Raw genomic sequence first — 26,341 nt, 5'->3', positions numbered from 1 at the left:
AATTAACAACTACAATCTTTAACATGTTCATTTCGTACTTGAATCATTTTACTTTCCAATAAAGTTTATCCTTTAACAAAATGGTTAAGGGAAATTCCCCAGCAGACTGGTGATGAGAACTCAGCAATTTCACTACCAGGGCCCAGGTTTGATCCCTGGTCAACTGGGAAACTAAGATCCCACAAGCTGTGCGGCATGGCCAAATAAAAAAAACAAAAAAACTCCAAGGTGGTTAAACTTAGTATAGTCATTTGATTTTATTTACAGCCCTCTTAAAATAGTTACAAAGACTTTGTAGCAACATGGACACATATTCCTGATCAAAAACATTCAGTAGGGAAAATAACCAGAATGCAAAATTTGTGCTAGGTTGTAATTAAAACTCAAAATGACAACTCCCTAGGGAAATAGAGGGGAAAGAACTGAAACCTGATTTGTTAAGAGTTGTAGAATCTCGGGAGATTTTTAAAAAATCTTCACTTCTTGTTATTCTGTTCTCTGCTATACATTAAAAGAAACAAAGAGCCTGTGTGAGTTTTTTCTTGCTCAAATTGCCACTGTAACAAACTGCCACGAATTTAGTGGCTTAAAATAACACAGATTTAGCTTATAACAACACAGATTTATAATCTTACTGCTCTAGAGGTCAGAAGTCCAAAATGGGTCTCACGGGACTAAAACCAACTGTTGGTGGGGCTGGTTCCTTCAAGCCCTGGGGAGGATTTTCTCACCTTTTCCAGCTCCTAGAGCCCACGGCCATTTCTCAGCTTGTGGTCCCTGCCTACATCTTCAAAGCCAGCAGTGCAGCATCTTCAGATGTCTTTGTTCTCACATCTCTGACTCATTTAAGGACCCATGTGATTACACTGGATTCTCCTACACAATACAGGACAATCTCCCCACATCTAGGTCCTTCCTGTAACCACATCTGCAAAATCCCATTTGCCACTTAAGGTACTCATGAGCTCTGGGAATCAGAATGTGGACATCTTTGGCATCCATGGTTTTTCTGCCTGTCACGGGTAACTGACCCCGATCCAGAGGATTTCTTTCATCTTGAAGTTCAATGAGAACTAAAGTTTCCCTATGTGTCCGAGTACAAGGAGATATAGCCTAAGATGATACTGAAATTAAACTCTGCAACAGGCAACACTCTAGTAGAAAAAATTTAAACAATTGTTGCCTCTGGGGGTGGGATGGGGACTGGCTAGGAAAGGGCACAGGGGAACTTTCTGAGAGTGATACTCTATATTTTGATAGGTTTTTAAGTGTAAACAAATACTAAATCCTAATGATATCGAGGGGATACTGCAGTGATGTTTGCCATTTATTCTGAAACGTGACTAAAAGGACAGGTGAGTAAATAAATGATAAATAGGTGTACAGTAACATGTTCATGGTAGAATTTAGGTGGTGGGTATATGGGTGTTCACGATAAAAATCTTTTGTTGTTTGGCTTTTTTAAAAATAAAAGAACTATGGGGGATAGAAGACATAACCCTGAAATAATATTCTGGTGATTTAAATTAATAAAGGGTGGGAATTCTTTGGCAGGCCAGTGGTTAGGACTCTGCTCTCTCTCTGCCAAGGGCCCAGGTTTGATTCCTGGTTGGGGAACTAAACTCCCATAAGCCCTGTGGTGTGGTCAGATTAGCAAACAAACGGATGGCTGGATGGATTTGAAAAATCATTAAGCAAGTCCTTGAACCACCTATTTAAAATCAAAGGCTCTTAACCAGGGAAGTTTTGGAAGGTGTCTAGAAAGGAGTGGGACACCACAATTTTTGATGTCCATGATAGGGGAGGAGGGGAATACTACTTAGCATATATAAAGTAGGGCCAGGGAAGCTACTGCAAGCACTCGAACTGTCCACTTGACAAAAAGCTCCACACCAGGCTTCACCAAGGAACACCTGCTTAAAACCCAAGTCTCCCCTTTGTAACATTTCATCCATTTGCTGGCAGCACATCTCCAAAAGGGTTGTGGCTCAGTTCACCTGTTGGCACATCCCTGAGTTCTCAGCTACCCCAGGAAACCCAGCACAGAGCTCTACCTAGACTTCACTTTTAATGAACGTCTGATGATGGGCGAGGGGGAGGCTCCCTGACCATCTCAGCCTCACCTCCATAGTTCAATCCATGGTGAAGATGCAAATCTACTGCCCACTCCCTCCCACCCCCGCCAAAGACCACTGGGGCAGGATGTTCCTGCTGCAGTTCTGCTAAGACACAGCCTCCGACACTACACCCCCACCGTCATACCCCCAACCCCATTCTCTCGCACAAAAGGGCAGGGGAAGGTGCCTGAAAGTAACCACCATCACACAGAGCTGAGAAAAGCCAGCATAAAGCACTTTTATTGCAATAATAAAACTTGAAACTCATGTGTAGTGCAGGGGGTGGGGGTAGGCTGGGGGAGTAGGCAGCAATTTCTCTCACCAAATCACTACACAGGACAGCAAAGGGGTGAGAGGGGGCAAGGAGAAGCCAGGAAACTCTGAGATCAGCAGGGGGAGCTGAGCATCAAAAAACAGGAGATGCTGAAGCTGTGATGACCAGCATCATTTTCTTAAGACAACACTCAAGGATTTGTCATGATGGCTGGGCTTTCATGGGTGTTAAGTGTCTACAAACAGCACCTTCAATTTAACTTTCGATTAAAGTTCTTAAAATTTAGGAAGTAGAGCTTGGATAGCTATGCAATTACAAAAATCCTGGATATCCATTAGAAAAACCACAGGATGGAAAAAAAAAAGGCCAGGCCATGAAGGTTTCAGAGGTCCCTGCTGGCCTGGGGAACAGACATCTGCAATGTCCAATATCTCAGTGAAAACGATCTGCTTTCAAAAGGCAGAGGGTCTACGAGGAGGGTGAGGGTGGGGCAGTGGAGGCAAAGGCTCTCCCTCTTCCCACTGCAGTTTTGGGTAGGGCTTTCAATTCAACCCGAGGACATCTCTCAACTTGGAGAGTAATTCGGCCCTCAAAAGCGCCTCGAATCTGCTATGGCTTTGCAGCGCAGCAGCAAGAACGTTTAATATATAATAGATAAAACTTTTATCCAAAAAAATAAAATAAAATAAAGATTCTTGCACCCCCCCACACACCAATTCCTAGTCTAAAGTTAACCCATTACTTGTGCTGTTAATACTTGACTAATACTTAATTGGAAACCTAGATCCAAAGGACTGAAACTCAATCTTCACCCCAAAACAAAAACAAACTGAGTAATTTGAGGTTTATGGCATATAGTTCAGGTCAACACACATACGAGGAGAAGGGGAAGAGCAAAGCCGGTGACAGAACACATTCAGTCTGGGAAGATGCTTATACAAAGAGTGTAGTGGAACGTCGGGAAGAGCTCCACACGGACTCGCTGTGTGCGTCTGGTGGCGCCAGATCCTTCTGTGGCACATCTGTTGGGGACAGAAAACCCGTAAGTCCCAGCAGCTCGATGCTTTCCGTGTGGGGAAGGGACCGCCACAGGCTGTTGCCACACCATGTCCCTTCCCCAACAGTTGTGAGGTCGGATCTGCCTTCACCCCTCTGCTCCAGCTGGGAAGGACCCGCTGGGCTCAGGCTAGGTTCCCAGGTGAGCAGCCTCCTTCCTGTACACCTTAGTGGTGTTTTTTTAAACCTAAGGTTACATCTATGTTGCTGAGGACAGCAGGAGGGGCAGAGCCCACCAATATGGCTAACAATTCAGATCCCCATTATCAGTGGGTCTCCAACCTGGGGGCTTTAAAAAAACCTGAAGGCTTGGACCCCACATCCAGTGACAGCAGTTAACTGGTCTGGGGGTGGCCTGGGCATCAAGAGTCTTAAAGCTTCTCAGAGACTTTAACATGCACAGCCCTAAGCCGATTTTTCCTCGTGTCAAACGGATTGAGAAAATATCTAGTCTTCATTCACTCACTCGAACCTGACTTTTTGGGTCTGCCCTTGAGCCTTCCCTCAAGACCTTTGCAAGAAGCTCTGAACTGTTCTATGGCAGTTTCGGGGGGAGGTTGAGGCCAGGGTGAATCATAGCCATTCAACCCTCTCTCCCCTCCTTCCCTTTCCTGTCCTTCCAGATTTACAGAAAGCCTATTCCCAAATCAGGATAACTCCAGGGCTCCCTTTGGTACATTTATGTTCAAAGGACCCAGCCTTCTAGGGCAGGGACGAGCTCTATCAAGTGTCAGGGTTTCCTCCTGGAAGGAATGACAAGTGAAAAAGCCAGAGTCCTCAAACCTGACCAGGCACAGATGACCCAGGTGTTTAGGGATCAAACCACTGAGAGGAAATAGCTTTAAAAAAAAAAAAAAAAAAGCTCCTCTACCTCAAGACAAAGTACTCCATAACACGCTGGCAGCCACTTACTACTGTTTTCACCTGGCTATGGCCTTCTGGTTCCAGGAGCACGAGGGGAGCAAATGCAGAGATCTGGGGTCACATGGAGGAGAAAGGCACGGCAACCCACTCCAGTATTCTTGTCTACAGAATCCCCTGGACAGAGGAGCTTAGCGGGCTATGGTCCATAGGGTCGCAGAGTTGGACACAAATTAAGTGACTTAGCATGCATGCATGAGGTCATGTGGAAAGATGTCAGTGTTCACGTTTTATGATTCTAGTACTCATATGAAAAGTAAGTGCTATTAGAATATTGAGTTGGCTTACCTAGAAATAAGGGAAGAGGAAGGAAAACAAGTCCAGGAAAGGGAAGCAGGAAAGGGTTCTGTCCTAATCTGTCTCTGTCTGGATGTGACCTTGAGTAAGGCCTCTTTCTCTGGGCCCCAGTCTCACTTGTTGGACAGAAAGGCTCACTCAGGTCCCTAAGATCCTCTCCGGGATTGTCTGAGAACATCCTTCAGACTTCATAAGCATCCTGGGCCTCATCTTTAAACCCACTGATAACAAGCTGGCCTACTGTCCTTGCGTGTCCTGGGCTTGCTCCGAGGCAGGTGGCCCAGGTGGTAATGTCCCATTCATACCTTTCTAACAGGCAGTGAGAGGATGTGTGAATGAGGGAGCTCCACAAACTCAGCAGGGCAAGCAAAGTCATCACCAATCTTATTTCTAAAGAACTGAAATGCTGGCACTAAAAATTTGGTCTATATTTCCAGTTCCCAACCCAGTTTTAGTTTATAAGTTACATATAAAAATACTTCAACAGCTATAATCAGCTGCCCCATCCCCCTGAGTTCTTTCAAGAGCACATGCCGTCCCTTTCCAAGGTATAAACTTGTAACAAAACTCAAAGTATGGCTGATGGAGGAAGAATATAAATGAAAACATCCCGAGGCATCAAGGTTCTTTCTGACGCCCATCAAGCACTGGGCATGACTCGGGAGGAGCAAAGGTAGTTAGAGAAAGGTTCTTTAGTATTAAGTTCCTTACCCAAGAATGGGGAGCTCAGGGAGGAGGCCACTCCTGTCATTCCAGTTTTAGAAGTTCCACGTCAAAGATGAGAGTGGCATTTGGTGGGATGATGCCTGGGTGCCCAGTGGCACCGTAGGCATAGTCTGGGGAGATAGTCAGCTTGGCTCTCTGACCCACGCTCATCTGTGAAAAGAGCAAGGAAGAATGGCAGTGCTGGATGCACTCCTCAGCTGTTCCCTTAAGAAGCAGAGCTGTTGACCGGGTGCTCCTTGGCCAGGATGGTGTGACTAGGACATTCTGGTGACTGCATGGCTGCCTGGGCATTGGGCACCCTTTGTGAGGACGTGGAGGCAGGCAGACAGGCTGGATGAGCCCTCCATCTGGCTCCAGGGACTCGATAACTGATAAAAATCCCTCGACTCCCAGAATCACCAGGCTCTCAATCCTTCTGTCCTGGTCCCACTAATCTGACTCTGGGCAGCCAACACTATAGACATGTCACCACCTAAGCCCTCCAGTGGCTTGTCACTAGAAGCATCTATACTATTGCAAAAGGAGTGCTTTGAACAAAACTTTACTTTAGAAGAAAACACACAGAAAGTAATATTTAAGGCAGGCTACTTTTCTGCAATCTCTATATTTATACTCAGAAATGTAGAAAAAGTAAAACAAGCAATAAGATTTTCTGGGGGTACCAAGTACCATGTACCAATTGTATGAAAATAGCATGCTACCAATTATACAAAAAAGAAAAGTATTTATACATAGTTGTACCTGCCTGTATAAACATGAAAACATTTTTGGAAGAACACAAATAACACTAGCATTTTTCTATGGGGAGAGCAGAGGATGGCGAGAAAATTTTCACTTTTTAAAATGTATTTGTAGCTTTTTCATTTTCTCATCAAATACAAAATGTCTATTTTCCGAACAGTGAGCAGGTTCTCTGCTCTATCCCCACTCTTTACCTACCTCTTTTAAGTCTCCATGTCTATTTCCTCTCACCAAACAGAACTGGAGATTTAACCAGTGTGGATAGAGGGATTTCTGTCTCTTTTTCAGAATATGCTTTACTCTACATCCTTTGTAAAAGATCACTGATTTATCTCCAAATAAATGGCTTAACCGGAGAAGGCAATGGCAACCCACTTCAGTACTCTTGCCTGGAAAATCCCATGGACAGAGGAGCCTGGTAGGCTGCAGCCCATGGGGTCACTAAGAGTTGGACACGACTGAGTGACTTCACTTTCACTTTTCACCTTCATGCGTTGGAGAAGGAAATGGCAACCCACTCCAGGTTCTTGCCTGGAGATTCCCAGGGATGGGGGAGCCTGGTGGGCTGCTGTCTATGGGGTCATGCAGAGTCAGACACAACTGAAGCGACTTAGCAGCAGCAGCAGCAACAAACGGCTTAACTTTCAGAAACTGCCTTTCCCAAGGGTCTAGATTTTTGTTCCTGTCTGACTAGACGTTGGCAGTACAAAACAGAGGATCCCTGTGGCTCCCTTTCCTTTGGATGCCTCTCCAACTATACGCGTACCTCTCCATGTGTGCATGCCTGGCTCTCTGACCCAGTCCAAGTGATGGTGACTCAAGAGAAAGCTACAGGCTTCTTTCCTACAGCACCCTTCAGAAATTGGGACATGCTGGACCAAAGCGGCAAAGACAGTTGAAAGCATATGGTTTAATCTAATAAAATTCAAAGCAATGATATCCTTTTACCCAGCAATTCCACTTCCAGAATCTGCTAGCAACTCAAATGCCCACTGCAAGGGGTGTGGTTTCACAGTGCAGCTGTACCATTCTTCTTAGCCTCTAGAAAGAAAACAGTGGCCTTAACTATACTAACATGGAAAGATGTCCAAGACACATGGTTAGATGAAAAAAGCAAGTTGCCAAAATAGTATATGTGCCAGGACTGAAGACCTATAAGCACAGAAAACTGGAACAATATCAAAAGAACAGGAGAAGGGGCGAAAGACAACCCTTCTTCCTGTGCTTTTAATGTATGTCCTAAAGAAATATTATATGGAGGAGTTCATGCTCTATGCAGGTCTCAGACCACCCAGACTTCCCACAAGCAACACCACTGTGACTGACTCAAAGCAGCCTGGCTGCAGGGGGAGACTGGGCATCCCCCTAACACTTCATCAGGCCTTACCAGCCTGGGATGGGAAGTAGGCTGATAACACTAGCTCAGTGGCAGCGATGGCCCCTGGGACACACAACACAACAATTGTTCCAGTGCTGGAACAGCCACAGAAGATGAGCCATGGGGTGGACAATGGTTGGCATGGGAGATGGGGGTGAGCTACAGAGCCAAGAGCCTATCAGACGTCTGGGGTGGGAGACAGGACAGAAAGGTACAGTTGGAGAGGTTTCCAAAAGGAAGTAAGCCACAAAGATCCTCTCCGTTTTCTATTGCCGACTCCCAGCCAGGAAGGAACAAAGATCTAGACACCTAAGAAAAGCAGTTTCTGAAAGTTTAAGCAGGTTATTTGGAGGTAAATCAGTGATATTTTATAGAGGATGTAAAGTGTATTCTGAAAAACAGAAAAACAGAAATCCCTCTATCCACATTGGTTAAATCTCCACTTCTCTTTGGTGAGAGGAAATAGACTAATTATCCACCATGGCAGAGCCTGATTATAAAGCTCCCTGGGTTGTAGGCCACAATAAACATCCCTTTACCTGGTTAGTGCCAAGAAAAAAATTCCTGGGCTTAGCGCAAGGATAAAATCCAACTGAAATTTGGCAACCCTGGATCCCTTATTGTCTACTGGGAATTTCATAGAGTTGGCAGAACAAAAGCTGTTTACACAAACGGGGAGGGGAGAAGTGAAGAAATAGACTTAAGACAAACAAAATGACTTTCTCTGTGAGCCTGACCTCTCAGAAGTGGTCTGACACAACATGGTCAATAATAAGACAAATACAAATTAGAACCACACCAAGATAGTGGTTTCACTCATTGTGTCCTGAAGCCAAAAGTTTTTAACAACACACTGTGCTGGAAGGGCTGGGAGGAGCAGGCACCTTCATAGCCCACTGGTGGCAATTCAGTGTAATCCCTACAGATGGCAACATGGCAATATGTCAAAATCCAGTGCACACAGCTACTGAACCACTCGGTCTACTTCCAAGAATCTGCCTGTGGGATCCCTGCACAAATGCAAAATAAAGTCCATTCAAGATTAATCACTGCAGTGTTGTTTATAATACTGAAATACTGGGAATGACCCAAATGGCCATCAAGAGTGTCCCGGTCAAATAAACTGTAGTACACTCACCTAAGGGGATACAGACATAAGCTCCTTTTACTGTGTTTCACAGACACTATGTTTTTCACAAATTGAAGGTTTGTGGCAACCCTGGGTGGAATAAGCTTACCTGTGCCTTTTCCCTCAGCATTTGCTCACCTCATGTCTGTGTGTCACATTTTGGGAATTCACGCAGTATTTTGAACCTTTTCATCACTACATTTGTATAGCAATATGCGGTCTTTGATTTGCTACCACAAAAAGATTATGACTCGGTGAAGGCTCAAATGTTAGTTAGCATTTTTTAGCAATAAAGTATTTTTTTAATTAAGGCACATACATTTGATCCTTGAACAACACAGGTTTGAACTGCATGGGTCCACTTACATGTCAGTGTTTTTCAACACTGAACACTACATGATCCATGGTTGGCTGAGTCCCTGGATGAGGAATTTCAGGCACAGAGCACCAGCTGTGAAAGTTATGTACGGATTTTTAACTGTTCGGGGGGCAGGGAGGTGGGGTTTGGTGTCCCTACCCTGCACGGCTCAAGGATCATCTGTCCATTGTTTTTTAGGCATAATGCTATTGCACACTTAATAAACTATAGTGTAAACATGATTTTAATATGCACTGGGAAACCAAAACATCTACGTGACTCACTTTACTGCAAGATTTGCTTTATTGTGGTGGCCTGAAACCAAGCCTGCAATACTTCCAAGATCTGCCTACACGATGAAGCTCTATGAGGAGAGCTTCCTTCTCTTTTATGTCCTGGTATATCAAGTATCAGAGATTGATTAAGTGCAAAAGAAAAGAGCAGAACAGTGTGTGTGTGTGTGTGTGTGTGTGTGTGTGTGTGTGTGTGTGTGTGTGTGTGTGTGTGTGTGTGTGTGTGTGTGTGTGTGTGTGTGTGTGTGTGTGTGTGGTGTGTGTGTGTGTGTGTGTGTGTGTGTGTGTGTGTGTGTGTGTGTGTGTGTGTGTGTGTGTGTGTGTGTGTGTGTGTGTGTGTGTGTGTGTGTGTGTGTGTGTGTGTGTGTCTAAAAGAAGGGGTGAGGGGGGCACTTACAGAAATTCTACAAAAAACATTAATAAAAGGAGCTATTTGGGTGAGGGAGCTAGCAGTGAAATTTTTCCTACGCATAAACATAATTTAAGAAGTAGACACTAAAAAAACAACAACAACAAAAAAAGAGAGCATACCTGGGCAACCCCTTCTTCCCAGCCTCGGATCACCTCCTGCTTGCCCAGCACAAACTTGAAGGGCTTGTTTCTGTCCCGGGAGGAATCGAATTTCTTTCCATCTTCAAGCATCCCTGCGGAAAAGGGCAGTTGTAACATGAGTAATGAGGAGGAATGACATGAGGGAAGTGAGAGCCAGCAGGAGAGTGCCTGTCCTAGAGGCCAGCACTGGAAGACCTGGTGGGGTGTCCTAGGATTTCCTGTGTCCTCAGTGGGCCTCTGAGGAGCTGAGGCAGTCCCTCTATTCCAGGCTAGTGAATGTTCTTCCCCAATTCAAAGCAGGAAGTTGATACGAGAGGCAGGCTATCTACCTTGTTCTGGAGAATGGGGAAGCAGACACACTCCTGGCAGGAATTCCCAGCACTCTGGATTTCCTCCCAGACTGAGAGCAACTGTGGGCCCTTTAAGCACACACAGTAGCTCACAGTCACTCTATGTGCAAGCCATATTCCTCCTTCAATTCACCCATCTTTTATAGAAAGTGGGTAGTGTCAGAACTTAATTGAACTATAGGATACTAGCTGGTATTGGAGAAGAAGCATTGGAAAAGACACCAAAAACCTTTCACTGGTAAACTGTCAAAAACTCTGGTTGAACTGCGGGCTTCTAATCTGAGTCAGAGACTGGGCAAGGTACTTTACACACATGAACTTATTCAATCCTTCCCACAGCAAAGGATTCCTGTCCCCACTTCACAGAAGAAGTAACTGAGGCAGAGAGAAGTGAAGTAATGTGGTAAGGCATTATAAATCCAAAAACCATTTTCATTCTACCATTCCAGTTTCTCATACGCCAGACAACCCATACTGGAAACTTCCACTAAAAGGGGGCATTTCAGAGATGGAAATGCCAGGGGATGAGTGTCATGACAAAAGACCATGAGATACCTGCAACTCCTTGCTCACAAAAGACCAGCACATGGGTTTCTCCAGAAGCCAGTGTCAGCCAATTGTGATAGCTGTCACTGAGGTCTTAAAAACACTCACACCTTCATCCCAGACTGGAAGGGTCCAGCCTGTTGTTGACATATAACTAACACAATACTGATTTCATATGGAGGTGGAGGCGGGGCAACCACTATCGTTCTAAGCAACCCTCTAAAGACCCAGCAAAACACAGAATTCCGCTGTATTTGTATGTTTTCAGAGGTGGAGGGAAATTCCAACCTAAAAAACAGTGTCAACACTGGTAGGTGGAATGGGGAAGCAGAGATCAATTGCCAGCTTTATCACAGTCACCAGACTTTCTGTATTTTGACAAAATAGGAAAATGGGGAGTCATGGGGACAGGAACTACTGTCCTAACAGAGGAGGAGAAGGGACAAATGTCCTAGGGCAGAGTGGGTGATGATACTGCCTGAAGCTGGGAGCTGAGGACTGAAAGGGAGACACAAAGATGGACACAAAGTGACCTGTTAAGTCACTGTAAAGCTAGGAACTCAACACCCTAGAACTAACAAGTTCGGGTGTACATGTAGCTCATCTCTTTACCAGAACACAATCACTATCTGATCAAAGAAATGATAAATAAATAGTATTCTATAAATGACAAACTGGGAGAAAACTAGATCTCCACTCTCCATAATACTCACCATAGATGTTCCCTCTAGCCCATTTCAAGCTCTTCACACACTGATCCTACCCCAAATGAACTCAGCATCAAGGGTGAGAGCAGGCAACGAGAAGCTAGGCATCTCAGAATCCTTTCTCTTTTTCAGGAGCCTTTCCATCCATCTGCCAGAGACTGCTTATAACAAATGAGGAAACCAACTCCAAGGCTATAATTTGCAGGATGCTGAAGGAGGTTATGCAAAAGAGGAAGCAATGTCCATTAAGAAGCAGCAATGAATGTGCATATGATGCTTTCTCGAGTGGGAATTAGGTTTGTCAGTACTGAATGCAGAATATAAGAGAAACTATGATTATCAAAAGTTATTAATAGTTTTGGCCAAGATGGAGGAAAAGGATCAGATTTACCCTTCGATCTAATCAACCAAAAACTGAAACAAAACGACACCAGACAAACCAACCACAGGGAAAAAAAGAAAAAAGAAAAAGAAACTGAATGAAACCAAAAAGAGGCCAGACTACAGTTACAACAATGAAGACACTGGACTTTGCAATTAAAGCCTGTGATCCCTGAGAAATAAAACTAACAAGGCGAGAGCTGTGATGTCGCCCCAGCTTATATCTTTGGGAGCTTCCGAGGGAAGAGAACAGAACGGAGTCTACAGGACACACAGCAGGGAGGGGAAGCACTGTAAAAGAAGCTCTCCAGATTTACAGAGTCCCCCATAAGTACTCACCACAGTACTAATCAATGCACATGGCCTGAGGACACCACTCACGGCCTGGAAAAGAACCCATCCAAAAGGTTTACAAGGAACAGTGCTCAGAGCCTACACAGGACTGGGATCAGTACTGGTTCCCACCAGCTGAACTGAAAAATGTCATGGTTCATGAGGCACGGCATAGGATCTCTGGGAAGATCTCGCCTCAGCAGTGAGGAGTAATCAGCCCCCACCTGAGCTGCTCTGGAGGACCCACCTAACAAATCATAAAAGCAAGACTGCAGAGGATCAAACTGCTTCCAAGTAACTCAAGTGTTTACACATAAAAAGCTCAAGAAGATTTTTAGGAATAAAATATCCAGCACACCAAAAGGGAAAATTCACAATGTCTAACATTCAAAGATGGTTGTTGTTCGGTTGCCAAGTCATGCTCAACTCTTTGCAACCCCATGGACTGCAGCACACCAGGCCTCCCTGTCCATCACAATCTCCCGGAGTTTGCCCAAGTTCATGTCCATTACTTCGATGATGCCATCCAACCATCTCATCCTCTGTCGCTCTCTTCTCCTTCTGCCTTCAATCTTTCCCAGCATCAGGCAAAGTCTTTTCCAGTGAGTCAGCTCATTGCATCAGGTGGCCAAAGGATTGGAGCTTCAGCATCAGTCCTTCCAATGAATATTCAGCGTTGGTTTCCTTTAGGATTGACTGGTTTGACCTCCTTGCTGTCCAAGGGACTCTCAAGAGTCTTCTCCAACAGCCCAATTCAAAAGCATCAATTCTTCGGCACTCAGCCTTCTTTATGGTTCAACTCTCACATCTACACGCAACTACTGAAAAGATCATCAAGGCTACTGCAGCCTTGACTATACAAAACCTTTGCTGGCAAAGTGATGTCTTTGCTTTTTAACACACTATTTAGGTTGGTCATAGTTCTTCCAAGAAGCAATCGTCTTCTAATTTCACAGCTGCAGCCACCATCTGAACCCAAGAAGAGGAAATCAGTCACTGCTTCCACCTTTTTCCCTTCTATCTGCCATGATGTGATGGGACTGAAGTGGCTGTCTAAGGCAGCTTTATAAATAGCTGAGGAAAGAAGAAAAGCAAAAAGCAAGGGAGAAACGGAAAGGTATACCCAACTGAATGCAGAGTTCCAGAGAATAGCAAGGAGAGACAAGATGGCCTTCTTCAATGACCAATCCAAAGATTACCAAGCATACAAAGACACAGGAAAATATGACCCACATGCAACTAATCAATCAACTGAAACCAATCCAGAAGTGACACAGATGTTAGACTGAGCAGAGGAGAAGTATAAGATTGAAGTCAAACTTTCAGAGGTGAAAACCGTAATGCCTGAAATGAAAAATATGCTGGGCTTAGAAGAACTGAATGGACATCTACGGGCAAAAAGTAAAAGCTTGGACCTATACTTCACATCATAATCAAATGTCAACTAAAAATCAGCTCTAAAAGAACACTAAACCTATAAAATTTCTAGATGAACTCATAGGAAAATAATCTTTGTGACTGTGAGTTGCACAAAAATTTCTTAGATATGAGGTGAAAAAGCACACGCCATAAAAGGACAAAATAAACTTCATCAAAAATGAAAACTTCTGCACTTTTAAAGAATACTTTTAAGAGAATGAAAAGTCAAGCCACAAACTGGGAGAAAATCTTTATGGGACATATCTCTCATAAAAGACTTGTGTCCAGAATATGAAAAGAACCCTCAAAAAACTCAGCAAAATAACAATTAAAAAAGGGCAAACGATATGAATCCATTCTTCACTGAAAAGGATAAAAAATGGCAAATAAGTACACGAAAATATATTCAACACTGTCATCATTAAAAAACGCAAATTAAAACCACTAGGAGGTATGACTACTATCGATTAGAATGTATCCAACTAAAAAGACTCATCATATTATGTACTGGCAGGGATACGGAGGAACTGGAATCCCCACACGCTGCTGGTGGGAATATAAAACAGAAGAGCCACTTTGGAAAACAGCTGGCAGTTGAAACACACACCCCCCCCATTTGACCCGGTCATTCTACTCCTGGATGTTTATCCAAGAGAAATGGTGCTTTTGGCTATATAAAAATACTCTTATACACAAATGCTCATAGCAGACCTACTTGTAATAACCAATAACTGGAACAATCCAAACATCTGCCAGCTGGTAAACAGGTAATTAAATATATCCATATGATAGAAAATTATTCAGCAATAAAAAGGAACGAACTACTGACTCGTGGAACAATATAACCTTAAAGTAATTATGCTGAGCGAAAGCCAGACAAAACAGTACACATGGTATGATTCCATTTATACAAAACTTTAGAAAAGGCAGACTAACCTATGCTGCCTATCAGTGGTTGTCAGGGATGGGAAGAAGAGGGAGGTTTCAAAGAGTAACAAAGAAACATATCGAAACTTATGAAATTGTACACATTAAACATGAGTAGTTTATTTACTGGATGTCAATTACGCCTCTATGAAACTGTTATTTTAAAAAACAGGAGAAAGGGGAAAAAGTGAGATTTACTAAAATGCTACATGCTTGCTTCCTACACCCAACCAGGCAGTGGATGGCAGGTGCTTCCTCTGTTTTGGGAAGCAGCAGGTAAAGCAGGCAAGTTAGCCTCAGCAGCTGCTCCCATTTTAACTCTGGACATCTCCGTGCCAGAACCAGGAGCCCTTGAACAGTGAAGCCACCTGCCAAGTTAGTGCTGTAATTTCCTAGAGAAAACATTTCTCTCCTGAGAGAAGGCAACTGAGGTTACAGTGCAGACACGACAGCTGATACTCTTTAAGCTCCGAAGGCCATTCTTAGCAAAAACCTGGATCACCAGCATAACCTTCTATTTAAAGAACTGACTGATTCCATTTCTGATTACACACAAATCTATACCTCACGACCCAGAAATTGTCTAGGATAGCTACGTACTCTTGACGTCAAGAATTAGCTCTCGTCTTTCCCAACTGAACATGGCTCGAGATCAGACCTGGACTCAAACAGTTCTACGTCCCTGAGGCACTCAGCTCAACCCCTGGCACTCATGAGCACTTTAGGATCTGCTTCATTTGCACAATTTTTAAGAACTAGCAGGACAACCACAAGGCTTTGGACCGCTTCCCTATGTGATAAAAAGAATCTGAGGGGTAATCCCAGCCAGAATGGCAGTTTTTTACACTCAGCACCTTTAAATTCCTCAGCAAACTCCAGGCTCTCCAGTTAAAAGCAGCACGGCCACGGAAGGAGCAAAAGCTATGGCTGCCTGTAAAGTCAAGTCAAGTCACTTAGTTGTGTCCGGCTCTTTGTGACCCCATAGACTGCAGCCCACCAGGCTCCTCAGTCCATGGGATTCTCCAGACAAGAATACTGGAGTGGGTTGACCATTTCCTTCTCCAGGGGATCTTCCCGACCCAGGGATCGAACCCAGGTCTCCCGCATTGGAGGCAGACGCTTTAACCTCTGAGCCACCAGGGAAGCCATGGCTGCCTGGGGGACTGTTAAATTGGCCCCTGGCTGCAATGCAGTTGACGTCACCTTCACCTGGGTCTACTCCCAAGCTGTTTTAGCTGTTCTTTGGGGAAGAATCAAACTCAAGATCCCTGGAGAGGGAATAGGAGGGCTTTAAAAAAAAGAGAGAGCATATGCATGATAGTGGGGAAGTCTCCAGGTCCTCTCCCGGCAGGATCCCGCTCACAGCATGGCTTTCTGCTGCCTGTCTGTTATGGAGGGCTCTTTTTTTGCTCAAAAGGAACCAGGAGAGGCAGACCTGGGCAGCAGCTGCTAAGCAAAGGCCCCTTGGACTGTTTCCAGACGCTTGGCCCATGTCACAGAAGCAGTGGTTAAGACCCAAGGCCAGGGAATTCCCTGGTGGTCCAGTGGTTAAGGATCTGACTCTCGCTGCCAAGGGCCTGGGTTCAATCCCTAGTCAGCAAAGATCCGGCATGGCACGCAGCCAAAAAATAAAAATACATAAATAATACATTAAAAAGAAAATAAAAATCTTTAAAAAAAAAAAAAAAAAAAGGAGGAGGACCCAAGGCTAGCATTTGCAGATTCTGGAGAACCCTTGGGTTATCATTTCACTTAACACGAAAGACGACACTTCTAGCGCATGCTGCTTCATGGAAGGCAGAGTTCCCAGATACCCCCTACTGGGTAAGGGAAGATGACTTAGGAAGGCATGAATCTATGGCCTCACCACATGTTGTAGTTAAAGCTCATGATTCACAATGTGATTTTCATTAGCTGATGCATCTTTGTAGGTGGTTTTCACAAGAAACATTTTGCAGGGCCCCAAATATGCAAAGTTTTAGAACAACACCAACCAACAACAACAAAAAAAACCTAAACCAAACAACAAAACAGAATATCCCAAACCCCAAACTTTCAAAACTATATAAAGTTCCTGCTACTTACAGTTGCGAGAGGGAGAAAGAACTTCTACTTTTAACTTAATACCAATTAGTTTTTTAAGGAATCTGCATACTGTTCTCCAAAACAGCTAGTATCAATTTACATTCCCACCAACAGTGCAAGAGGGTTCCCTTTTCTCCACATCCTCTATTTATTGTTTGCAGACTTTTCGATGATAGCCATTCTGACAGGTATCTGATGATACCTCACTATAGTTTTGATTTGCATTTCTCTAACGATGAGCAATGTTGAGCATCTTTTCATGTGTTTATTAGCCATCTGTATGTCTTCTTTGCAGAACTATCTGTTTAGGCCTTCTGCCCACTTTTTGATAGTGTTTTTTGTCTTCCTGGTATTGAGTTGCCTGAGCTGCTTGTATATTTTAGAGATTAATCCTTTGTCAGTTGCTTCATTTACTACTATTTTCTCCCATTCTGATGGCTGTCTTTTCACCTTGATTAGTTTCCTTCATTGTGCAAAAGCTTTTAAGTTTAATTAGGTCCATTTTTTTTTTTTTTTAAATTTCCATTACTCTAGGAGGTGGGTCATAGAGGATCTTGCTGTGATTTATGTCAGTGTGTTTTGCCTATGTTTTCCTCTAAGAGTTTTATATAGTTTCTGGTCTTACATTTAGGTCTTTAATCCATTTTTAGTACATTTTTGTGTATGGTGTTAGGAAGTGTTCTAATTTCATTCTCTTACATGTGGCTGTCCAGTTTTCCCAGCACCACTTATTGAAGAGGCTGTCTTTTCTTTATTGTATATTTTTGCCTCCTTTGTCAAAAATAAGGTGCCCATAGGTGTGGGGATTTATCCCCAGGCTTTCTATCTTGTTCCACTGGTCTACATTTCTGTTTTTGTGCAAGTACAATACTGTCTTGATAACTGTAGTTTTGTAGTAGTCTGAAATCAGGAAGGTTGATCCCTCTAATTCCATTTTTCTTTCTCAAGATTGCTTTTGGTTATTCAGGGTATTCTATGTTTCCATACAAACTGTGAACTTTTTATAGTTCTGTGAAAAATACAATTGGTAATTTGATAGGGCCTGCACTGAATTTGTAGATTGCTCTGTGTAGTCATTTTGACAATACTGATTCAATCCAAGAACATGGCATATCTGTTTGTTTGTAGTCTTTGATTTCTTTCATCAGTGTCTTACAGTCTTCTGCATACAGGTCTGTTGTCTCTTTAGGTAGGTTTATTCCTAGGTATTTTATTCATTTAGTTGCAATGGTGAATGGGATTGTTTCCTTCATTTCTGATTTTTTATTGTTACCATATACAAAAGTAAGGGATTTCTGTGTATTAATTTTATATCGTCCAACTTTACTAAATTCAATGATTAGCTCTAGTGGTTTTTTGGTAGCATTTTTAGGGTTTTCTATGTATAGTATCACATCATCTGCACATAGTGAGTTTTACTTTTTCTTTTCCAATCTGGATTCCTTTTATTTCTTTTTCTTCTCTGAATGCCATGGCAAGGACTTTCAAAACTATACTGAATAATGGTTAGAGTGGGCACCCTTGTCTTACTCCTGATCTTAGAGGAAATGCTTTCAGTTTCTTACCATTGAGAATAATGTTTGCTATGGGTTTGTCATATATGGCCTTTATTATGTTGAGGTATGTTCCTTCTATGCAGATTTTCTGGTTTTTATCATAAATGAATGTTGGAATTCTGTTGAGAGCTTTCTCTGCATCTACTGAGATGATCATATGGTTTTTATTTTTCAATTTTGTTAATCTGGTGTATCACACTGATTGATTAGTGCATAATGAAGAATCTTTGAATCCCTGGGATAAACTCCAGGATTAATCTCCAAAATATATAAGAGCTCATACAGTTCAATATCAGAACAAACAACTCAATCAAAAAGTGGGCAGAAGACCTAATAGAAGTATGATACCAATCAGAACAGGAATGCAGACTTTCCACACTCCAGCTGAAGTCTAAGGCCAAGTCCTAACTGACCACTTGAAACAGTCACTGGGTACCTACTCCATGCCAAGCACCAAAGCAGAGAGACCCTGGAGACCACCAGCCCTGTGGGGCTGACTTCCTGGAGCCTACAGTCTCCTAGGGAAAGAGCAGATGTAACTACACACTGCCTGATGGGCACCTTGTTAGAGATAGAGGCCTAAGTGTGTGCACACATCTGAAGTGTCACTTTAGCCAAGGGTCAGGGGAGCCCACCAAGGGGGTGTCATTTAAGCTGCAAGAGCAGCCTGCCCTGGCGAGAAATGGAGGCAGTGTGGCAGGCCAGAGGCCTTCCTCGGGGGAAAGGTTGATGTGTTTGGGGGAACTGAATGCAGGCCAGGGTGGCCTGAGTTCCTGGGAAGGGAAAAGGAAACGCAAAGAGAGCAGAGACAGCAGCAGCCAGAAGCAGATTATCCCCCCTTTTCTTTCCCTTTCCTCCTCCTGCTCTTTGTGCTGCTAGAATTTATCAAGCCAAAGTTAAAGGGGCCCAAGGGAATACATGCCTAAGTTGTTCAAAACACCTCTGGCCTTTTCCATGGAAAACAGTAGATGACAATAGTGTTTTTAGGGAAAATTCCAAGGCAGACAAATGAGCCTTAGTTTATAGACACAATGAACTGTATCTATAACATTTCAACTCCTATTTTATAGAAAATCAAGGTAGTGGAAGGAGTTACACACAACCAGGAGAAAACAATGAGACAGACATGGGGATACTCTAATCAGAACTTTACAAAAATCAGTTTTAAACCACCAAACATGTTCAAGTTAAAAATTTTATTGTATAAATTATATCCAATAAAGCTGTCAATAAAAAAAGTCTGAGACCCATTGCAAGGAACCAGAGTTCTTGGGAGAGAGGTGACTAATGCAAGGAACAGAACAGTGAAACCAAGGAAATGATTAAAAACAGTGGAAGCATGTCAAAAAGGTAGGGTCTGCGGGCATGCACACTCAAGTCACTTCAGTCGTGTCCAACCCTTTGTGACCCTAAGGGCTACAGCCCACTGTTCATGGGATTTTTGTGACAAGAATACTGAAGTGGGTTTCCATGCCCTCCTCCAGGGGATCTTCTTGACCCAGGGATCGAACCCGCGTCTCCTGTGTCTTCTGCACTGCAGGCAGATTCTTTACTGCTGACCCAGCCAGGAAGCCCCCCTGAAGGGGCTCCTACTGGCCAAATCTGGGACAAGAGTTATCAAAAAGAACAATGAATATCAATGATTTTAAGGCCCCGAGTAAAATATGAGTCCCTAGTATACTAAAGATAAATAAATAAATAGATGGGGAGAGTCACTTGTCACCATGGAGTATGACTGTAAAACCAATTCCTGATCTTAAAATTGATAATTAAAGGGAAAGAATTCAGCTTTACCCTAGGTAACAGAAGAGCAGTTAATAAATGTGGAAGATATGAAAAAAAAGTTTTTAATTACCATTTTGTAAATTAAATGCCAATGAAACAGTTTTTTTAGGTAAGAATCATCAACTGATATAAAAATCAGTAGGTAAAAGGCTGGTGAGGAGCAGGTCACACACAGGATGTCCAAGCCCTTTGACAATGGCCCCGTTAATTCAAACGGTAAAATGCATAATCACAAAAAAGATCACAAATAGTGATGTTCCCCATGGTATGCCAGTATGAAGTACACAGCATCATGTTAGAAGTCTTCACGCTAAAATGTTTTAACCAGAAACTGTTTAGACATTTCAACTCCTAGTTTACAGGAAATCAAGATAGTGGAAGGAGTTATACAACAGTCAGGAATAAACAATGAGATAGATGTGGGGGTATTCTATAACAATAAGTGCTCTCTTTGGAAAACCAGTGAGATACGAAGACTCTTCTGGATGTTTACTATAGACATAATTTCCAACTGAACTTTTTTTTTTTACGCTGTTGAAAAACACTTTGAAGACAACTGGGGTCGTTTCAATATGCATTTGGCTTTAGATACTATTGAATCATTTAAAATTTTCTCAAGTGTGACCAGAATTAGGATAGGGAGAATACTCTCATTCTTATAGCATGCTCAAGTACTTAGAAAAAAAGTATCATGTCAGCAGCTTCTAATGGCTCAGCTAAAAACTCAATATAGATTATATCTATTTACATATACCTGTAAGTAGACCGAATTGACAAACATGACAAAATGTCAGCCATCGTGGAATCTAGGTGGTGGGCACATGGGTAATTACTGTTCTATTTTGATTTTTCTCTAATTCTGACAACTTTACAAATAACAGTTGCACCTAGATGCAATAATTCTATGAGATCTTTAGTTTATTTAAGACAAGTGAGCCTTCTTCTGTTCTCATCTGTGGAAGAAGAAAGCTGGCATCCATGTGATTCTGTATTTTGGTAATCACAATCCCAGAAAAAGGAAAATAACATTTCCATAGCAAGGTCCATTTGCAAAATGTTACAATCCAATTATGTTAAGGAAACTTGAAGGTAAAAGGACTGACACTTTAACTGGCACACACTAGTGAGCTGGTATAGCCCAACCCTGACCATCTTACACCTACCAAGAATCAATAACAAATACTAAAACTCCTTTCATCTCCAAATTAAAGAGAACAGCTGCAGTTTTCTTAGGCAAAATATTCTGCAGGCAATGTGGAGGCCTGTTTTAAGATGAACCTTCACTCTAGATTCATCTCTTTTTTATTTCCTCGTCTGTGAAACGGAAGGGTCTCAGCCTATGCCACTCTGCCAACGCTAAACTGAGAGATGATAAGACACCTCGCGCTGGGGACACAGGGGCCTTTCGTGACACAATGCACAATTACAGTATCACTGTTGCTGCTGCCCCTCCCAGATGCACTGCCCCCCGCAACTCCTCACAGCAGGCACTGTTTCTCCCATTTTTAATAGTTGGCATACGGAAGCTGAGAAAAGTGGATCACGTGCCCAAGCTAAAATCTGAACCCAGTAAAGGACCCACATCTTCTTTGGGGGTCACTGTCCTTGTGGTACCACTTCTGCACACCTGCCCTTGGCACGCTCTAAACACCCAGGACACAACGAGGGCCCTGTTTCCGCACTGCCACCAACACTCCAGCGTCCACACAGTAGCTAGAAGGCAGGCGATTCTGTTAAAATCCAGATCAGCTCGTGACTCCCATCTCAGAAAGCAAGCCCCACCATTACCTCATCTACTACCGTCTCCCTCGCACAATCCACTCCAGCTAATACACCAAGTCATGCTCCAGCCGCAGGGCCTCTGCGCCAGCCCCTCTCTCTGCCTAGAAGACCGTTCTCCTTGACAGCCACATCAGTCACTCCCACCTTCCTTTGGACCAATATTAAGTGTCATTTTGTAAGAAGTTTTTTCCAACCACCCTCACTACAAGCTGTAAAGCTCCATCCCAGGCCCTCACACTGCTTTAACCTCTCTCCACAGAGCTCCTCACCACCCAATGTGTCAGACCTTCAAGCTGCTAGTCGCTTCCCCACCAGACCAGGCCTTTGTTCAGCTCACTGGCTGTGTCCCCAGTGCCTGGCTGGTTTCTGTTGCTCAATAATTATCGGCTGTAGGAAGGAAAAGGGTCCTGCTGTGGCCCTGCCCAAAGAGTTACAGTCTGCCTGCCTGAAGCCGGCACACATCGGGGGAAGCCATCTGAGCAGTCTCTGCTGGGGGCGAGCCTTCCTCCAGACATCGGATCACCAGCCAAGAAACACTCAGCAGGGGAGGGGGTGGAATAAAGCAGGGAGGAGAGAGGAGACAGAGGCTAAAGAAAAGCAGCAGGTGGGGAGGGGAGCTGCAGTGTCCCTTCAAGTGGACCTCCTGAGGTGATGAAGCCGGGGCATCCTTGGTTTTTCTCAGTCAGAAGTCAGGCTACAGACAAGTTAAACCTGATCCCAAGGACAAGATGTCAACTATAAAAAAAGAATTCCTCAATCCACTTGAGGTTGCTCTGACAATGGCAGGCACGTGGCCTGCTGATGTGAGTATAAGGGACATAAGCTTAGCAATGTGTCAGGACAAGCTCAATAATAAAGTTGATGAAGCTACTGGAGGCAAGGAGGGAGCCATGAGGATCCACTTGATCCTCAAGGCACCTATTTGGCAGGTTATCTTTCCACTTCCTCCCTCTCACCTCAATGCCTGCCTGTCATGCTACCAGGAGGGCCTTGGCTAAAGACAGTACAGTTTTCACCTTCCCTTCTGACATCACGTAGATGTGGCATAGGCCTTTCTTTGAGGCCGTGCTCATGCTGTGCTCTGCTAGAGGCTGTAGAAGTTACCAGAGGGAGCCTGGAGAGTGGCATCCAGGATACAACTGGCAGTCACCAGGAGCATTTAGAACATCCATGTGGTCAAAGCCAGCCTGTGCTAATCATATTCCTGATGACCCAGAGAAGATTTTGGCTTCCTTATTTCCAGCGCTGATCCTTTGAAGCTGCTCCTAAATCAGCAGTAGCAGTTACCTGGCCAGAGCAGACTGGATCTAGAGAATTCATATGACCCGAACCTGGGTCAATCAGATTCTCCGTCCTAGGAACTGTAACCACTGGAGCCACACAGCCAAGCAGTCTGAGCTAGCTATGCAAAAAAAGACAGAGAAACAGGGGGCAGGAGTGGGAGGTGGGCACACAGGGATGCCCACCATCAATGACTTGGGAGAAGCAGAGAAACAGCCCTAACAGGAGACTACTGATAGGTGGGTAGAGAAAAACAAGATGAAAACTAGGAGGATCATGAGAATTTCTTCTCCTCGAGGTTCAGTAAGGAGAGGTTCTCTTGTATTTGAGGACCCTCAGATTTTTATGATACTCTTCACCATGTTCCCTCAAGATGGATTCTGTTCCAAGCGGCTTTTAAGTCACTCAACTGCTACAGATCAAATCTCAAAGCACTTACCCATTCCTCTCACGCCCCCACAGGTCTCAAACAGGTTCTTCCTGGGAGGCTGATGGCAAAGACCCACAGGAACAAAGAAGCCTGCCCAAGAACAGCCTATTCTGTGAGCATGAGGCAGAGCTGGCTTCTCACCAGGGTGTCTTTGTAGGGCTTATCAAAACTGAAATAAAAAAGAAAGCTTTTGTCCTAACGCATGCCAGGGTCGCACTGCTGTTCTGGGAACATGTGGGTGGGTGCCACCCTCAAGGAAAACTCAGACTTGGAGAAGAGGCACTGGGAGCCCTGATGGTGTTCTGGGTGCCAGAGCCATCTGTTCTCTTAGGAAAAGCCTCCAGACATGCGTTGTGGGGACACTTCACTAAGAGGCACAGTGAAACTTCATTCTGCCGACATGCTGGTGTCCAGTCCTGCCATCAGCACCAGAAGATGGGTGAGCCAAGGATAAGGGGCACAGACTTGGGAATGAGCCAGGTGGAGCCAATTAACCTAATGTAACTAGAAACTGGGAGGAGAGGGGGGAGAAGTCAACTCATCACCTCTCTGAGTCCCTGCCCCAGTTGGCTGTGGGAACTGAATGAACTGCCCACTCACCTAGCACTGTAAAAGGCAATGGTTATTACTCTTCTCATCTCACAGATCAAAATCAACCAAACTGACATGTTCTCTTCCACTAGACCTCCTGGGCTCAGGTGCTGACCACAGTCTATAAAGACAACCATTTAAAACATCAAAACCACTTTACAGTTTCTTTTGTAGGTATGAAATAGTTCCCTACCAAGATAGGTTTCAATACTTCCTCCTATGGTAGCCTTTTTAAAAGTTCTATCCCCAACCTCCTATACCCCCACCTCTTTTCTACACAGGGAGAAGGGCCAGAGGAATAAAAAACCCAGAGAAATAAAAGGGCACCAGAGAGGAGAATGTTAGCTGCCTTTTTCCCTTCCCAAAGAAAAGTCATTTCCCTCAGAGAGGGCTCCCCCCATGATCTGAGAGAGAAAAGGCAAGAGCTTATCCCCGAGCAGCAGGTTCAGAACTGCCTACAGCCTACTTGAGGGGGTGGGGGAGCGGAGAGACATAGAGGAAGGAGGAGGAGGAACAGAGGAAAGGGTGGGAAGGAGGAAAAAGGGAAGGAGGAAGGGGAGGGAAGGTTGTTCATATTAACAACCGTGGCTACACCAATCACCAGCACCCACTACAGCTAAGTCTCCGCCTGCTCAGCCTCCCCCCTCCCCTCCCTACCAAGTACAACCTAAGCGAACCTTGTAAGGGCATAGAGTAAAAAATGGTCTCAAGGAATATGACTGTCATGTTAAAATTCTGGTTGAGAGTCTAATACTTCCTTTGGCTTATAATACTGTTTGTTTTCCTAACTGGGCCTCAGTTTCCTTATCTTTTGAACGGGGTTAAGTCTCTACTCTTAGAAGGACTGGGGGGGCTAAATTATGTTATGTCAACCCGGGCCATCACCGCCACTGAGGCCAGAATTTGTAAAGTGGCTCAAAACTAAGAAAAGGAAAGGGATGGTGCAGATCTAATTTCTCCAAGGCCAGGCTGGGCCAGAGCAAAGACTTAGAAAGTGGGATGTCTCCCCACCCACAGCGCGGGGCCGAGTTCCCACGGACTAGGAATTACCTCGCCCTTCTTATCTCCATCGAAGGGTGGGGCGGAAGCGGGGATAGGGTGTAAACCGGGCACAGAAATGCTATAAATCCTCTCTGATGGTCCTTGGCCAGAGCTCTGCCCATCCTGAGCTTGTGACCTTGGACAAGTGACTTCGCCGCCCCAAGCCTCAGTTTCCCCATCCGCGATGTGGGCAGAACGGCAGCATCTCTGACACAGAACCGCTTTCTAAGTGCGGAATAAAGTCCGGCCCGCGCGCCGGCTCGGACCGCCCGAGGTTTGGCAGGCCCGACGCTGCCCCCTCGGGGGCGCTGCCACCATCCAGGCCTCGGCCTCGGGCCACGCGGGCCTGCCGCCGCCACGCCCCAGGCCTTTGCCCCCAGGCCGCGCCGGCTGCCCCCCGACCCCCGAGGCGCCCCCTACCCCGGTCCTGCGACTCACCCGTGTAGTGCACCACGCAGGTCTGGCCACGCTTCGGGAAGGTGCGCCCTGAGGAGACAGACAGACGCGCGAGGTGAGCGGATGCGCGCGGTGGCCGGGGCAGCCCGGGGGCACCGGGCGCGCGCCTACTCACCGTCTCCGGGAGAGATGGTCTCCACCTGCACTCCCATAGCTGCGGTAGCGGCGGACGCTGGGTTGGCCGACGGGCGGCGCGACGGGCAGCGTGGACCGAGACCAGATCTCGCGGCGATTCCGCGGCTCTGCCTCGACCCTCCGCGCTACGGCTGCGCACGCGCGCGCCCCCGCACGCCCCGCCCTGCGTGCGCGCCCCACACGGCGCGCACGTCCCCGGAGCCCCGGCCTCGGGGCTGCGGGGGGAGGGGGGAGGGGAAACCGGAAACCCGGAAGCCCCGAAGCCTCCGGATGCTGTCTTTCAGAGGGGCCGGGCTGCTTCCCCCACCCTTCCTTTCTCCGTGCTACCAGCGGGGCAGGCATCGCTAATCCAGTTTCCGCGTATGAGAAGCGAGAGTCAGAATTGGGGATCGGCCAGCTACTAGCTGGGGGACTACTAAATCCACACCTACTCATCCTGTGAAAAGGATGGTTGTGAGAGGTTCGCACAGCTGTGCGTTCATGTTAGCATTCCAGTCAGTGGGTCACGATCCTGAGCTCTGTTTTTCTGTTGAGGAGGAGTCTTCAGCCTTTACACTGTGCTGCAGGAAACCTGCCCCTCTCTTGTCCGGATTCATTCATTCATTCATCCATTCATAACTTACATACATATACTTATTGAGCACCTACTCTATGTCATGCGCTGTGTTAGATGCTGGGGTAACAGTAGTTAAAG

General features: G+C 45.0%; 1 protein-coding gene across 1 annotated transcript; it reads right to left on the bottom strand.

Moving 5' to 3' along the window:
- On the bottom strand, window positions 2,332–25,813 carry FKBP1A (FK506 binding protein 1A). The gene is made up of 5 exons (XM_018057642.1): window positions 25,628–25,813; window positions 25,495–25,542; window positions 9,822–9,934; window positions 5,377–5,541; window positions 2,332–3,413 (listed from the first exon to the last, which is right to left on the bottom strand). Exons 1-4 carry the CDS (start codon window positions 25,662–25,664, stop codon window positions 5,413–5,415), a joined length of 327 nt encoding a protein of 108 aa, XP_017913131.1. The 5' UTR covers window positions 25,665–25,813; the 3' UTR covers window positions 2,332–3,413; window positions 5,377–5,412.

The sequence above is a fragment of the Capra hircus genome, chromosome 13, assembly GCF_001704415.2.
Source record: "Capra hircus breed San Clemente chromosome 13, ASM170441v1, whole genome shotgun sequence".
Taxonomy (NCBI): Eukaryota; Metazoa; Chordata; class Mammalia; order Artiodactyla; family Bovidae; genus Capra; species Capra hircus.
This window is presented reverse-complemented; position numbering and strand designations above follow the sequence as displayed.